At 52.6% G+C, this 17,369-nt stretch overlaps 1 protein-coding gene across 2 annotated transcripts in view; it reads left to right on the forward strand.

Annotated features, from left to right (window-relative positions):
* Nucleotides 1-551: 551 nt before the first annotated feature.
* DOC2A (double C2 domain alpha) overlaps nucleotides 552-17,369 on the forward strand; it is a 54,314-nt gene continuing 37,496 nt past the window's right edge. Inside the window, exons 1-5 of one of the 2 annotated variants that reach the window (XM_077273925.1) lie at nucleotides 552-682; nucleotides 7,654-7,911; nucleotides 10,742-10,821; nucleotides 12,204-12,278; nucleotides 15,840-15,949. In XM_077273925.1, coding sequence (XP_077130040.1) covers nucleotides 7,662-7,911; nucleotides 10,742-10,821; nucleotides 12,204-12,278; nucleotides 15,840-15,949 — 515 coding nt within the window. In that variant the 5' untranslated portion in view covers nucleotides 552-682; nucleotides 7,654-7,661. Of the gene's footprint in view, nucleotides 683-756; nucleotides 881-7,653; nucleotides 7,912-10,741; nucleotides 10,822-12,203; nucleotides 12,279-15,839; nucleotides 15,950-17,369 lie in introns of those variants that run through there. The other variant, XM_077273926.1, reaches the window with a different exon arrangement.

The raw sequence follows: 17,369 nt of genomic DNA on the forward strand, positions 1-17,369 counted from the left end.
GGAATCTCAAAGGGCATCTCTGGGGCATCTCTAAGACATCTCCGAAAGCATCTTTGGAGGCAACTCAAAGGGCATATCTGAGGCATCTCTGGAGGCATCTCTGGGGGTATCTCTGGAGCCTCTCTGTGGGCATCTCTGAGGGCAGCTCTTGGGGCATCTCTGGGGGCATCTCTGAGACATCTCTGGAAGCATCTTTGGAGGCATCTCTAAGGGTATATCTGGGGCATTTCTGAGGCATCTCTGGAGGCATCTCTGGGGTATCTCTGAGGGCAGCTCTGGGGGGCATCTCTGAGGGCAGCACTGGGGGCATCTCTAGAGCATCTCTGAGGGCATCTTTCGAGGCTTATCTGTGAGCTACAGACCATGCCCAGGCTGATGGATGGGTCTGGGATGAGCAGATCATCATTAAGGCAGTGGTGGCACTGTCTGGTCTTTCCTATGATTGTTTTCCTTCACCTCTGTCCACACTCTTTTCTTTCTTGCTCTTTATTCATTTGCTCTTTCTCTTTGTCTCCTCCTCTGCCTCTCACCCTCCCTCCATCTCCTGCTGTGAACACACAGCAGTGAGGGAGAAAGCAGCAGCAACAGAGGCGCTCCAGCCCTTCCCCTCCACATCTCCTCGCATCTCCCCTCGGATCCGCTCTCCTCTCCACCTGTGGTCCTCGGGCTGCCGGGGTGAGAGGTAAGTTCAACTTAAAGGGACAATGAGACAAGACGAAGCGGTCCTGGGCGATATTCCTCAGGTTGCACTTACATGACGGGATGGCGGAGGAGGATGGGGTTGGAGTTGCATGGTTTTGCAAGGAATACTGGCGCAGAAAGGGTTAATGGCGAAATGCTCACCGTGCGCATCCTGCGGGTTTTCTTTGCAGTTCTGGAGGTAAAATGCTCTGCAGAGATGGCGAGAAGTTCATGGGCAGGTGCAGAATATACGGTCCATGGGCAGGTGCAGAATATACGGTCCATGGGCAGGTGCAGAATATATGGTTCATTGGCAGGTGCAGAATACACGGTCCATGGGCAGGTGCAGAATATACGGTCCATGGGCAGGTGCAGAATATACGGTCCATGGGCAGGTGCAGAATATACGGTCCATGGGCAGGTGCAGAATATACGGTCCATGGGCAGGTGCAGAATATACGGTCCATGGGCAGGTGCAGAATATACGGTCCATGGGCAGGTGCAGAATATACAGTCCATGGGCAGGTGCAGAATATACGGTCCATGGGCAGGTGCAGAATATACGGTCCATGGGCAGGTGCAGAATATACGGTCCATGGGCAGGTGCAGAATATACAGTCCATGGGCAGGTGCAGAATATACGGTCCATGGGCAGGTGCAGAATATACGGTCCATGGGCAGGTGCAGAATATACAGGTCCATGGGCAGGTGCAGAATATACGGTCCATGGGCAGGTGCAGAATATACGGTCCATGGGCAGGTGCAGAATATACGGTCCATGGGCAGGTGCAGAATATACGGTCCATGGGCAGGTGGAGAATATACGGTCCATGGGCAGGTGCAGAATATACGGTCCATGGGCAGGTGCAGGATATACGGTCCATGGGCAGGTGCAGAATATATGGTCCATGGGCAGGTGCAGAATATACAGTCCATGGGCAGGTGGAGAATATATGGTCCATGGGCAGGTGCAGAATATACGGTCCATGGGCAGGTGCAGAATATACGGTCCATGGGCAGGTGGAGAATATACGGTCCATGGGCAGGTGCAGAATATACGGTCCATGGGCAGGTGCAGGATATACGGTCCATGGGCAGGTGCAGAATATATGGTCCATGGGCAGGTGCAGAATATACAGTCCATGGGCAGGTGGAGAATATATGGTCCATGGGCAGGTGCAGAATATACGGTCCATGGGCAGGTGCAGAATATACGGTCCATGGGCAGGTGCAGAATATACGGTCCATGGGCAGGTGCAGGATATACGGTCCATGGGCAGGTGCAGAATATATGGTCCATGGGCAGGTGCAGAATATACAGTCCATGGGCAGGTGGAGAATATATGGTCCATGGGCAGGTGCAGAATATACGGTCCATGGGCAGGTGCAGAATATACAGGTCCATGGGCAGGTGCAGAATATACGGTCCATGGGCAGGTGCAGAATATACGGTCCATGGGCAGGTGCAGAATATACGGTCCATGGGCAGGCGCAGAATATACGGTCCATGGGCAGGTGGAGAATATACGGTCCATGGGCAGGTGCAGAATATACGGTCCATGGGCAGGTGCAGGATATACGGTCCATGGGCAGGTGCAGAATATATGGTCCATGGGCAGGTGCAGAATATACAGTCCATGGGCAGGTGGAGAATATATGGTCCATGGGCAGGTGCAGAATATACGGTCCATGGGCAGGTGCAGAATATACGGTCCATGGGCAGGTGCAGAATATACGGTCCATGGGCAGGTGCAGGATATACGGTCCATGGGCAGGTGGAGAATATATGGTCCATGGGCAGGTGCAGAATATACGGTCCATGGGCAGGTGCAGGATATACGGTCCATGGGCAGGTGGAGAATATACGGTCCATGGGCAGGCGCAGAATATACGGTCCATGGGCAGGCGCAGAATATACGGTCCATGGGCAGGCGCAGAATATACGGTCCATGGGCTGGACTGTATAGTACATAACCGGCTCAGGTGACCCCAATCCTAAAGCTACTCGCTGTCTTCAATTTCTTGTCCGCATACAAGGACCTGTCACACTTCTCTGCCAGAATCTGCATGATCAGTCATCACCTACAGCCTGCAAGGTCTTACCAGAGCCTGACCCTCTATTCTCTCCTGCTCTCCACCTGCCTGACACTCTACTCTCTCCTGCTCTCTACGTGCCTCTCTACTCTCGCCTCCTTTCTACCTGCCTGACACTCTACTCTTTCCTGCTCTCTACCTGCCTGACCCTCTACTCTCTCCTTCCTGACCCTCTACTCACTTCTTCCTGACCCTCTACTCTCTCCTTCCTGACCTTCTACTCTCTCCTTCCTGACCCTCTATTCTCTCCTGCCTGACCTTCTACACTCTCCTGCTTTCTACCTGCCTCACTTTCTACTCTCTCCTTGATTATCTACTCTCTTGCCTGACCCTCTACTCTCTCCTGCACTCTACTTGCATGACTCTATATGCTCTCCTGTCTATCCCCCTACTCTCTCCTGCTCCATACCTGCCAAACTCTCTACTCTCTTCTTCCTGACCCTCTATGCTCTCCTGCCTGAACATTCTCTCTCTTCTACTCTCTACCTGCCTGACTCTCTACTCTCTCCTCGCTGGCCCTCTACTCTCTCCTGCTCTATACCTGCCTCTCTTCTTCCTGACCCTCTACGCTCATTCCTAACCCTCTCCTCTCTCATGGCTGACCATCTACTCTCTCCTGCTCTCTGCCTGCCTGACCCTCTACTCTCTCCTGCTCTCTACTTGTATGACTCTATACTCTCTCCTGCCTGACCCTCTACTCTCTCCTGCATACTACCTGCCTGACCCTCTATTCTCTCCTGCATACTACCTGCCTGACCCTCTATTCTCTCCTGCATACTACCTGCCTGGCCCTCTACTCTCTCCTGCGTGCTAGCTGCCTGACCCTCTACTCTCTCCTGTGCTCCACATGTCTGAATTTCTACCATCTAATGCGCTACACCTGCTACACATAATTTTCTCCTCTTTGCTACATACCTGACCCTTTACAATCTACTGCTCTCTGCCTGCCTGACCCTCTATTGTCTCCAACGCTTTGGCTGGATAAGCGTCTATTCCCTCCTTTTCTCATCCTGCCTGACCTTCTATTCTCTCCTGTGTCCTACCTGTCCTGCCTGACCCTCAACTCTCTCCTTTGCTCTTCCTACCTGACCATAAATCTCTCAACATATCTACCTTCTACTCTCTCCTGCTCTCTACCTGCCTGACCCTCTACTCTCTCACATACTCTCCGTTTCCTGCACACCTGTTATTATATATGACCTGTTGTCATCCATGGTGCAGACCCCTCTCTCTCATATCTGAGCACTCTGTGCTGCAGTCTGACTACTCTTCCCTCTGCTCTCCAGCCTCATTATCTCCTCAATCTTCCTTTCTTACCGGCCAATTCTTCAATATCTCCTGGTCTTATCTGTTCTGCATTACTGGAGTCTGCACAATCCCATCCCGATCCACCACCCCATGAATCCCCCTGCCCCGATCCGCTGATATCCAATAACTGCTGCCCCCACATCTCTGTACTGGTCCCAGTATATCCGAGCCTCGCGTTCATCATCTTCTGCATTTATCCTCTGATCTCCAGATCAGGTCACAATTTTCTCTATATGTCATGTATCTGTAGCGCCCCTACTGCCGCAGGGCCGAGGGGTACCCGGTACCGGGCCTCTGAGTCTCTGCTCTGGGATTGTCACGGTGGCTAGACCCGGTCCGTGACCCTGCTGAGGGGCGTACAATGAAGGTGTGGGTGGTGATGATGTTATGGTGCGGTGCAGGTCGCAGTAAATAACGAGGACACCAGGTTGCAGTCTCTTTACCTCTTTACTGAAGGCTTCAGGATCCTCAGTCCGGAATACGGCATTATTAATACTTTCTTTTTTTTTTTTTTTAAAGCATCATCATTCTTTAAGTGCTATCGATGAACGTCCCCTTTAAGAAGGGACCAAGTCTCTATGAGGTAGTGCAACTTCTCAAGCTGCAAGTCCGTGTGCAGCAAGGACTCCGGTACTGCTTCCAGGAACAGTTTCTTCGCAAAGAGTCCTTTCTTTTATAAAACCAGTAGAGGGCACCTTTAAGAAGGTGCAAACTATTTACAAGGAGTTTGAAATCATGCAGTGTTCATGATCCAGCAGTTCTTTCAACAATGATAAAACAGGAAACAAAAACAAAAAGCAAAAGAAGGGATCCCGGGTAAACAAAGGGATCCCTTTAAGAGTTACCCTGACTGGGTCATAGCAGCAAAACAGCAAAAGACAAACAGTCAACTATTTACATGTGATGAAGCATTCTTGCTTACTCAGCTTTCTGGCTGGCCAGGAGGCGGCCTCCTCCCGGGCCTCACCAGACAAACGGGTCGTGACGGTGTAGACAAGACCGGTCCCAGTAATGATAGGATCCCTCGTCGGGACACCCTCCTCGCTCGTGGGTGAGCACGACCCGTAGCCACACGGTGGGCCTGGATTCCCTGGGGTTCCACAGGGGCAGGTTCCGGCACCTTCCCTGCAGGAGGCTCGTCCTCCGATGTTCCGGCAGCAGCCTGGAGTGCGACGCACCGTTGGATGCCCCGAGCTATCCAGCCAGTTTCCCTCCTCCATCGCGTGTAGGTTACTGCATCCCCGGGCTCCAGGTCGCGGCCATACCTTCCTCCGCAGGGCTCCACTTCTTTCCGGTCAACACGGACCTGCAGTGGCTCTCCAATTTCTTGGATGACTCCCCTTCCTTCCCGGGAGTTGAAGAACACCACCACACCCCAGTGTGATGGCGGAGCCTCCTCACAACTCGTCAGGTCGACCTGGGCTGCAGGTTGGGGTCTGTTCCGCCATGCCGCCATCAGGCACTGCAGGTGTTCTGCCTCCGGCAGGATCCTCAGGCCCTGTGCCTGCAGCTCACACTCTGCCGCGGCCGGGATGGAGGAAGCAGGGGACACCGGAGTTAGGCGGACCTCCGTAGGCTGGCCCAGTCGAGCAGTCACACGAGCGTCGGCCTCAAGGCGACGTGCTATCTGCCGGGCCTCGGCTATGGCCACATACTCCTCAGACGGCGGCCAGTTGGGTCTGCCCATTGGTAGCTCCATAAGGGCCAGTCCCTGCAACGATGGCGCATCTGGGGCTGTGTCGGGTGGTGCAACCTCATGCTGGGTCAGGTCGTCCCCACGCGGTGCTCCCGGCGTCGCCATCTTTGCTTCCTCTCCAGTGTCTTCTTCCCGCGGTCTCTTTCGTGGGCGGCCCCATCTCCCTGGCCCCCACTCTCCAAAGAAGATGAGAAGGCGGACCTCGGCTGCTGACGGACACGTCCTCAAGATGCAAAAATGTTTGGACTGGGCGGCCATTGTCTTTCGCGCTCTTCAGCTGGTCTACGCCTACTCCACGCCCCTCTTCTTCTCCTGCGCTCTCCTCAGCGCTGTAATGGAGGCGGTTTTGGCAGGAACTTTTGGCGGCAAGTGGCACTGCACAGTGTTTGCAATAAGTCACAGTCCAAGCACAATAAATCACAGTTCCAAGGCACACATGACCTGATTCTTCAGGCTTAAGTAGATCCTGTTCATGACGCCAAGTTGTAGCACCCCCACTGCCGCAGGGTCGAGGGGTACCCGGTACCGGGCCTCTGAGTCTCTGCTCTGGGATTGTCACGGTGACTAGACCCGGTCCGTGACCCTGCTGAGGGGCGTACAATGAAGGTGTGGGTGGTGATGATGTTATGGTGCGGTGCAGGTCGCAGTAAATAACGAGGACATCAGGTTGCAGTCTCTTTACTGAAGGCTTCAGGATCCTCAGTCCGGAATACGGTTAACCGGGCTGCGCAAGTCCGGCCGGTCCGATGGCACCTCCAGAGTTCCCTTTGCAGGTGGAAATCTGTGCCTACCTTCTAGCGCTTGTGTGTTGTGGTCCTCCCCTGCTGTGCTTACGGGATAGTCCCCACAACTGTTGTGTCTGTTTCTGAAGTTCCCTCACAACTCGATTCTGATGTTCTTCTTCGTCCCCCAGATGATATGGCTAGGACGCACCCGTATGACGGGTAGGCTCGGAGCTCTTCCTGGACCCTAGTGTCGCCCTTCTCCTGTTGTTGCCCCCTGTGTCTTCATAGCTGATTTGTGTGAGACAGCCCGCCTATAACTGACTGTCCTGCCGTAGGTTTGAAGTTAGGCCTGGAGCTCTATACTTCCTCGGCGTTCCGGCCACCGGCTACGCACCTCAGTAGGATGTTGCCTTGTCTTACAGCACGACTCCTACTGGTGTTATCTCCTTGTTGCGTTGATCTCGTTTCTCACTCAGCACAATGAACCTCGCTTCTTGTCCTTTCTTAGGGTACCGCCGCGATCAGGTGCAGGCGCAGTCCCGTAACGTTCTCTCAGTTCGCTAGGCCTCTGTCAGGATCCCACCCCTGACAGGGACCCCTCTGAGTCTCTCCCCGCAACACCCTCTGCCACAGGATGTTGCCTGTTCGATTCCCAGTCAGCTTCTGTCTAACTTCCTGCCTAACCCCCAGTTTTACCAGATTGTGAGGAGTGGCCTAATACATAGCACCCTTAGCTCCCCCTGGAGGCCAGACTGTGAAATGTATTGGTGTCTGTGATACCTGGTCAGGTGAACTCCTTCAGTGCCATCAGACGTACCATAGCCCCCCTTAGTGGCGGAGCATCAGTACTGCAACGATCAGGACTCTGGGGCGCTGCATATCTAACCTCCCTGTCTCCTGTATGTACTGTATCTAATCTCCCTGTCTTCTGTATGTCACGTATCTAATCTCCCTGTCTTCTGTATGTCATGTATCTAATCTCATCTAAGCTCAAGTGTTTATCTTTGTCTACATTAACGTGTATGTATCCAAAATATAATTTGTTTACCAAATTGCACATTTGTAGCTAAGCTTATGTATCTACCTAATGTAATTTGTGTATCTAAGCTCATGTCTGATGCCCCGTTCTGACCCTTCTCTCGCTCTCAGACACCCTGATGACGGTGCGGCGTGGTGATAAGGTTCCCATCAACATCCAGGAGCACATGGCGATAAATGTGTGTCCCGGACCCATCCGACCCATCCAGCAAATCTCTGCCTACTTCCCGAGATACAGTCCATGGCCGGAGGGCGCCCCGTCCCCCACAGGACAACCCCACAACCTGGCACCACTGGACATACCGCACCAGGCGGCCGAACACGTGGACGACGACGACGACCTAGACAACTATGACTCCGACGACAGCAGTATGTAATTATGTCACATACACTGGGACTGAGGGCGCTCACACAGGCTGCTCCCCACCCCTCCGCTCACACAGGCTGCTCCCCACTCCTCCACTATCACAGGCTGCTCCCCACCCCTCCACTATCACACAGGCTGCTCCCCACTCCTCCACTCACACAGGCTGCTCCCCACCCCACCACTATCACACAGGCTGCTCCCCACTCCTCCGCTCACACAGGCTGCTCCCCACTCCTCCACTATCACACAGGCTGCTCCCCACCCCTCCACTATCACACAGGCTGCTCCCCACCCCTCCACTCACACAGGCTGCTCCCCACCTCTCCACTATCACACAGGCTGCTCCCCACCCCTCCACTATCACAGGCTGCTCCCCACCCCTCCACTCACACAGGCTGCTCCCCACTCCTCCGCTCACACAGGCTGCTCCCCACCCCTCCACTCACACAGGCTGCTCCCCTCCGCTCACACAGGCTGCTCCCCACCCCTTAGTCATAACCATGGGGTGAGACAGGTAGCCGGGGGCTTCGCTCTATGTTAGTTTACTGGGGGAGAAGATGAGGTCCCCCCACCCTGGTACAAGGATTATCAATCATCAGCGGGGGCCTGTACACCGCTCCGCAGCTACTGAGCCTCCGCCGCTCATCCTGTCACATTTACACCAATGGTTCATTAGATCAGAAAGATGCTCAGGTCAAGTCGTTCTGGAGCCGGCACCTGACATCACCTGATGTAACCGCACAATTATGGATGCAGTGAGTGGAGAAGACGGCATACTATATAGCAGAATTATGGATGAAGCTCCGGGGGTGACTGGAGTAAAATACATAATATATAGCAGAATTATGGATGAAGCTCCGGGGGTGACTGAAGTAGAATACATATTATATAGCAGAATTATGGATGCAGCTTTGAGTGTGACTGGAGCAGACATAATTGCAGTATTTCACCACATTTCATAGCTACAGGTGCTTCTCACTAAATTAGAATATTGTCAAAAAGTTAATTTATTTCAGTTCTTCCATACAAAAAGTGAATCTCATATATTCTATAGAGTCATTACACACAGCGTGATCTATTTCACGTGTTTATTTCTGTTATTGTTGATGATTATGGCTTACAGCCAATGAAAACCCAAAAGTCATTATCTCAGTAAATTAGAATAATTAACAAAAATCACCTGTAAAGGCTTCTGTGGTGAAATATGTGTGTATATATATATATATATATATATATATATATATGTGCAGTGACCTTATGTATAGGTATTGCATGACTAGGAACATCTGTCCTGAAAGCTGCAGGTTTGCACCCAGGTGTTAATATGTATTTTCCTGGGACAGGTAGAATTCTGTCTCCAATCTCACCAGGGGGTCCTGCTGGAGGCCAAGAAGAAAGGTAACATTTGACACCTCCTAGCTCTTGGAAGAGAGATGTTAATTACGGCCTGATAGTATCTCTGTGACAGCTGTTACACAAAGGATCTCAAGAGAAAATAATATATTCATTGGGTGCGTGGCCGTGGTCCAATCAAAAACCAATCAATTATGATATTAACCTGAGGGGCTGGTCTAGAAACCTGACCTCCAGACCAAAGCTATAAATTAGACTTGTATACAGAAAAACGTGTTCACATAATGGGGGCGGCCGAGCTGGTGTGTTCCAATCTACATTCATCCTACCCTCAGGGAGCAGAAAGCAGACTGCCAAGTTAGATGATTACTGTAAGTTTTCTCCTGTTTATTTTTATACTGTTTTGTATAAGTTGTATGTCTTTTTCTTATCATATTTTTATACCTTTTTCTTACTGTAAGCATTGAACCTTTTTGTATTAAAGTATAAAACTTTAACAAGTTGAACCTTGAATGTTCTAAAAGAATCCATAGCCTAAGGTGTGTGAGCCTTATGAGTGGTAGACATTATTAGTATTAATATTTCCGGGACTCATCGCCTGTGTATTCGGTGAGTGGTGGCAGCGTGTATAAGCGGGTGTGTGGCCTGGGTCGGTGTGTGATTTATGCTACAATTACAGCATAGGACAGAGGTTGAATGCTGGACTGAGAGTGGGGAGATAGAGTAACCCTCGCAGGCACAACCCAAGTCACGTGCTGAGAGCGGGCACGTGACGAATTAGTGACAGCACGGAGAAGGGATCCGTGACAGCTTCCTAAGTGTTTATAAAGGTCCCTTAGTCTGTTTCAGTAACTCCACAATCATGGGGAAGACTGCGGACCTGACAGATGTCCAGAAGGCGTCACTGACAAGGAGGGAAGCCACAAAAGGTCATTGCTAATGAAGCCGGCTGTTCACAGAGTGCTGTATCCAAGTATATTAATGGAGAGTGGAGTGGAAGGAAAAAGTGTGGTAGAAAAAGACGATGAGAGACACCAGACCCAACAATGCAGACAAGCTGAAGGCTGCTATCAAAGCAACCTGGGCTTCCATAACCCCTCAGCAGCACCACAGGCTGATCGCCTCCATGCCACGCCGCATTGATGCAGTAATTGATGCAAAAGGACCAAGTATTGAGGGCATTTACTGAACATACATTTCAGTAGAACAACATTTCTGGTTTTAAAATCAGTTTTCAAGCTGGTAGTATAAAGTTTACTGAGATAATGACTTTTGGTTTTTCATTGGCTGTAAGCCATAATCATCAACATTAACAGAAATAAACACATGAAATAGATCACTCTGTGTGTAATGACTCTATAGATGAGATTCACGTTCTAATGATATTCTGATCTTGTGAGAAGCCCCTGTGTTTTGTGATGTGCGGGTGGTGGGGGAGGGGAGGCTTCTTTCTGACATTTCATCTTCTTGTCGTTTCAGCTTCGCTGGGAACTCTGGAATTTGAATTATTTTATGATCAAGAAAAATGCATCTTACAGTGCGAGATCCTGAGAGCGAAGGTGGGCGAGCGCCATGACGGGGGCGGGGTATAATGAGGCGGCCATGTCTGCGACTGTCCCTTCTAATGAGCTGCCTGCGCGGCCTACCTGCTGACATCTGTCATGTATCCGACTGTGCGCCGTGTGATACATGTATCTAATCCTGATATAATTATGATGGAGGAGCGCGGATGAGAACGTGACTGCACCGTGCCGAGTATATGGGGGAAACGTGGCGGCATCTTGTCATGGAGGATGAGTCAGACTTGTGGCCGCCGGTAATGACGGGTAATTTATCCGGCACCGCAGGCTGCAGTGTAGCCCGGGCCCCCTGTGCTGCTCCCCCTGGCCCCGTGAGCAGTGGCAGTGGTGGTCCTGGCCCCGTGGGCAGTGGTGGTCCTGGCCCTGTGGGCAGTGGCGGTGGTAGTCCTGGCCCTGTGGGCAGTGGCGGTGGTGGTCCTGGCCCTGTGGGCAGTGGCGGTGGTGGTCCTGGCCCCGTGGGCAGTGGCGGTGGTGGTCCTGGACCCGTGGGCAGTGGTGGTCCTGGCCCTGTGGGCAGTGGCGGTGGTGGTCCTGGCCCTGTGGGCAGTGGCGGTGGTGGTCCTGGCCCCGTGGGCAGTGGTGGTCCTGGCCCTGTGGGCAGTGGCGGTGGTGGTCCTGGCCCTGTGGGCAGTGGCGGTGGTGGTCCTGGCCCCGTGGGCAGTGGCAGTGGTGGTCCTGGCCCTGTGGGCAGTGGCGGTGGTGGTCCTGGCCCTGTGGGCAGTGGCGGTGGTGGTCCTGGCCCTGTGGGCAGTGGCGGTGGTGGTCCTGGACCCGTGGGCGTGGTGGTCCTGGCCCTGTGGGCAGTGGCGGTGGTGGTCCGGGCCCTGTGGGCAGTGGTTGTTCTGGGCCGAGGATGGTACCGGCGGGTGACTCGGGGCTGCTGTCATCCTTCATGGTGCGGTGCTGGTTGCGGGGGCGCCTGATGCGTCTCATCCGTCCCTATAATCTCCACTCCTCCATAAACCCCAGCAGGAATTACCCGTAATCCCCGGTGGACACATGAAATCCGCTAAGCCTGTTAGTGACACGCGGGATCAGCGCCATGAGCGCCACCGAGGATCCGTGGTGAGGTTGTGATGCCGGAAACATAGGATATCCTAAGATCCAAACCCCCACACTTAATGATGGCGTCCGCTGCTCTAGTCACACCACAAGCTGCAGTCCCAAATCACCCACTTACCTTATGTAAGCACTACATCCCCCAGCATGCCCAATAGGAGAGTGCACAACGTACAGACAATGAACCTATAAAGTGCAACAGTGAGACAAGATGTTCTGCAGCGGCAGGACACAGTGGAGCTGTGACTGGAGACCATTGCAGGGATCTGCGTCGGCGATCAATTCTCTCTTCTACTTTTCAGGGACTGAAACCAATGGACTTCAACGGCCTTGCTGACCCGTACGTGAAGATCCATCTCCTGCCGGGAGCCTGCAAGGTGCTGCCCACATTACTGTCTGCCCACTCCTCCGCAACGTACAGCCGGGCACTGTAGAAAGTAGAGCACCAGAGTACATGCCCTGCAGGCTGGCACTGCCCCTGGGATGTAGACTGGCACTGCCCCTGGGATGTAGACTGGCACTGCCCCTGGGATGTAGACTGACACTGCCCCTGGGATGTAGACTGACACTGCCCCTGGGATGTAGAGTGACACTGCCCCTGGGATGTAGACTGGCACTGCCCCTGGGATGTAGACTGGCACTGTCCCTGTGATGTAGACTGACACTGCCCCTGGGATGTAGACTGGCACTGCCCCTGGGATGTAGACTGGCACTGTCCCTGTGATGTAGACTGGCACTGTCCCTGTGATGTAGACTGGCACTGCCCCTGGGATGTAGACTGGCACTGCCCCTGGGATGTAGACTGACACTGCCCCTGGGATGTAGACTGACACTGCCCCTGGGATGTAGACTGGCACTGCCCCTGGGATGTAGACTGGCACTGCCCCTGGGATGTAGACTGACACTGCCCCTGGGATGTAGACTGACACTGCCCCTGGGATGTAGACTGGCACTGCCCCTGGGATGTAGACTGGCACTGTCCCTGTGATGTAGACTGGCACTGTCCCTGTGATGTAGACTGGCACTGCCCCCGGGATGTAGACTGGCACTGCCCCTGGGTTGTAGACTGACACTGCCCTTGGGATGTAGACTGGCACTGCCCCTGTGATGTAGACTGGCACTGTCCCTGTGATGTAGACTGGCACTGTCCCTGGGATGTAGACTGGCACTGCCCCTGGGATGTAGACTGACACTGCCCCTGGGATGTAGACTGACACTGCCCCTGGGATGTAGACTGGCACTGCCCCTGGGATGTAGACTGGCACTTTCCCTGTGATGTAGACTGGCACTGTCCCTGTGATGTAGACTGGCACTGCCCCCGGGATGTAGACTGGCACTGTCCCTGGGTTGTAGACTGACACTGCCCTTGGGATGTAGACTGGCACTGCCCCTGTGATGTAGACTGGCACTGTCCCTGTGATGTAGACTGGCACTGTCCCTGTGATGTAGACTGGCACTGCCCCTGGGATGTAGACTGGCACTGCCCCTGGGATGTAGACTGACACTGCCCCGGGGATGTAGACTGGCACTGTCCCTGTGATGTAGACTGGCGCTGCCCCCGGGATGTAGACTGGCACTGTCCCTGTGATGTAGACTGGCACTGTCCCTGTGATGTAGACTGGCACTGCCCCTGGGATGTAGACTGGCACTGCCCCTGGGATGTAGACTGACACTGCCCCTGGGATGTAGACTGGCACTGTCCCTGTGATGTAGACTGGCACTGTCCCTGTGATGTAGACTGGCACTGCCCCTGGGATGTAGACTGGCACTGCCCCTGGGTTGTAGACTGACACTGCCCTTGGGATGTAGACTGGCACTGCCCCTGTGATGTAGACTGGCACTGTCCCTGTGATGTAGACTGGCACTGTCCCTGTGATGTAGACTGGCGCTGCCCCCGGGATGTAGACTGGCACTGTCCCTGTGATGTAGACTGGCACTGCCCCTGGGATGTAGACTGGCACTGCCCCTGGGATGTAGACTGACACTGCCCTGGGGATGTAGACTGGCACTGTCCCTGTGATGTAGACTGGCACTGTCCCTGTGATGTAGACTGGCACTTCCCCTGGGATGTAGACTGGCACTGCCCCTGGGATGTAGACTGACACTGCCCCTGGGATGTAGACTGGCACTGTCCCTGTGATGTAGACTGGCGCTGCCCCTGGGATGTAGACTGGCACTGTCCCTGTGATGTAGACTGGCACTGCCCCTGGGATGTAGACTGGCACTGCCCCTGGGATGTAGACTGGCACTGTCCCTGTTATGTAGACTGGCACTGCCCCTGGGATGTAGACTGGCACTGCCCCTGGGATGTAGACTGACACTGCCCCTGTGATGTAGACTGGCACTGTCCCTGTGATGTAGACTGGCACTGCCCCCGGGATGTAGACTGGCACTGCCCCTGGGATGTAGACTGGCACTGCCCCTAGGATGTAGACTGGCACTGCCTCTGGGATGTAGACTGGTGCTGCCCCTGGGATGTAGACTGGCACTGTCCCTGTGATGTAGACTGGCACTGTCCCTGTGATGTAGACTGGCGCTGCCCCCGGGATGTAGACTGGCACTGTCCCTGTGATGTAGACTGGCACTGCCCCTGGGATGTAGACTGGCACTGCCCCTGGGATGTAGACTGACACTGCCCTGGGGATGTAGACTGGCACTGTCCCTGTGATGTAGACTGGCACTGTCCCTGTGATGTAGACTGGCACTTCCCCTGGGATGTAGACTGGCACTGCCCCTGGGATGTAGACTGACACTGCCCCTGGGATGTAGACTGGCACTGTCCCTGTGATGTAGACTGGCGCTGCCCCTGTGATGTAGACTGGCACTGTCCCTGTGATGTAGACTGGCACTGTCCCTGTGATGTCGACTGGCACTGCCCCTGGGATGTAGACTGGCACTGCCCCTGGGATGTAGACTGGCACTGTCCCTGTTATGTAGACTGGCACTGCCCCTGGGATGTAGACTGGCACTGCCCCTGGGATGTAGACTGACACTGCCCCTGTGATGTAGACTGGCACTGTCCCTGTGATGTAGACTGGCACTGCCCCCGGGATGTAGACTGGCACTGCCCCTGGGATGTAGACTGGCACTGCCCCTAGGATGTAGACTGGCACTGCCTCTGGGATGTAGACTGGTGCTGCCCCTGGGATGTAGACTGGCACTGCCCCTGGGATGTAGACTGGTGCTGCCCCTGTGATGTAGACTGGCACTGCCCCTGGGATATAGACTGGCACTGCCCCTGGGATGTAGACTGGCACTGCCCCTAGGATGTAGACTGGCACTGCCTCTGGGATGTAGATTTGCATGGCTGTTGTGATGTAGCGTGGTACTTCCAAGGTGCTTTAGGTTGGTATCACCTGGATGGGGCAGTTTGGGACGACCTGAGTGATGCAATTTGCCGCCATCCAGATTACACAGGTTGGCACTGTACGTATGAACTAGACTGGCATTTCCAAGTTGGTATAAGTTGTAATTGCACAAGTGGTTTTGAATTGCAATGCCCAGGTCGTGTGTGCCCACCCTAGTCATGTGTGCCCACCCTTGTCGTGTGTGCTCTTCTTAATATTTATTCCGCAGTGAGCCGATCGTTCTGCCATCCGTACTGATCACCGGCGGGCGCTGCTGCCACAGCCCAGTCTGGCACTGGATTAATGAGTCTCTCTGGGCTCGCCTATTAGGGCCTAATGTAATAACCTCCATCCCAGCAATCCGCGTCTGCGCTCCGCTAGTCAGGCCTGGATCGATGCTAATTGTATCACTGACCATCTGATTAGTCAGGTCTGGCTGGATGTTCTGGGGGGACGTAAGGCCTCCGGCCCTGAGAGTAATGCCAGGAAGAACTTTCAGGGGGTCCCTGATATATTACACATTAGAACCACTCCCGCCGACCCCGTATAATGAGACCCTGCTGTAGGCAATGACTGATGTTCTTCTCTCAGGCAAACAAGCTGAAGACCCGAATTGTGAGGAACACCCTGAACCCCACGTGGAACGAAAATCTCACCTACTGCGGCATCACCCCCGAGGACATGGCCAAAAAGATCCTGAGGTGAGCGGGCAGAGCGCCTGATGATGTACCACGACATGTTTCCTGTGGCTTCACAGCAGAACATTGACATGAGCCCGAGCAGTCATGTGACCTGTACCAGGAAGGATGCGACAATTAAACGTCAAAAGAATTATAAAGAGGTCTTGTCACCGGCTCAAAACTGACCAGTTTTTTACTTGTTTTATTCCTGCTTCTCCCCTGAGCATTTAGTTCTTTATTTTTTTTAAATCCGCCATACGGTTCCAGAGATATAGACCTTTTTATTTAGTGCTAATTTCTATGGTTTTACTAAAGGGGCGTGGCTCACAGATCCTCTGGGGCGTGTCCTTAGGCTGTTTTGCATAATTACACTAAGTCACGCCCCCTTAGTAAAGGCACTAAATAAAAAAGATCCATATCTCTAGAACCGTATGGCGGATTTCTAAAAAACAAAAACCGGAAAACTCAGGGGAGAAACGGAAATAAAATGAGAGCAAAATCGGCCACTTTTCACTTGGTGACAAGTCCTCTGGGAAGGGACTCAAAACTATTTTTGGAAAAGAAGGGCGCTCTTAAAGTTTCCAAGACGGGTTGTCGCCAATCTTATAATTTAGGGGGTAGCTAACTGAGCATTGTCTGGCCCACGTTACCTAGGGGACCACTGTGACCTCAACACCAATATCATTATTCAGTGTGTGATGATGAGGACTATATGGCGGTATTATGGGGGCTCTGTGAAGACATATGATGATGTGCATTAGGGGCATTATATGGTGACATTGTGTGAACGCTATATATCAATAAGGCGATAGTAGGAAGTTTCATTCTACGTTGGTTATTTTATGGATGGTGTATTGTGGTGTCATGTGGACTGTATGTGGCAGTATTGGTTTGGCAGTATATGACGACAATGTGGGCAATGCTTAAGGTAGTACTATGTGATACTGCATATTATATGGGCACTATTATTACCCATGATGTAAATGACAGCATAATCTTGGAACTATATGGCGGTATTATGAGGGCACTTTTATTAAATATATGGAACACCACTCTGACACTATAATATGTTATTTTGTGGGTTGCATATGGCAGCATAATGTTTGCACTATATGGTTTTTATATCAGGTCTCAGTAAAATGGAATATTGCATATGATTTGGGCTCCTAATGGAGGTATTATAGGGGTTCTATATAGCAGTATTACCTTTCACCATATGGTGGCGCTATAGGGAATCTTCAAGGTAGAATTATTATAGCATATTGAATGTTATTTGGACACTGGCAGTATTATGTGTGCTGAATATGTCAGTATTAGGTTAGCACTCTATGGCAGTATTATGTGTGCTGAATATGTCAGTATTAGGTTAGCACTCTATGGCAGTATTATGTGTGCTGAATATGTCAGTATTAGGTTAGCACTCTATGTCAGTATTATGTGT

This window comes from Ranitomeya variabilis, chromosome 7 (genome assembly GCF_051348905.1).
Source record: "Ranitomeya variabilis isolate aRanVar5 chromosome 7, aRanVar5.hap1, whole genome shotgun sequence".
Classification (NCBI taxonomy): Eukaryota; Metazoa; Chordata; class Amphibia; order Anura; family Dendrobatidae; genus Ranitomeya; species Ranitomeya variabilis.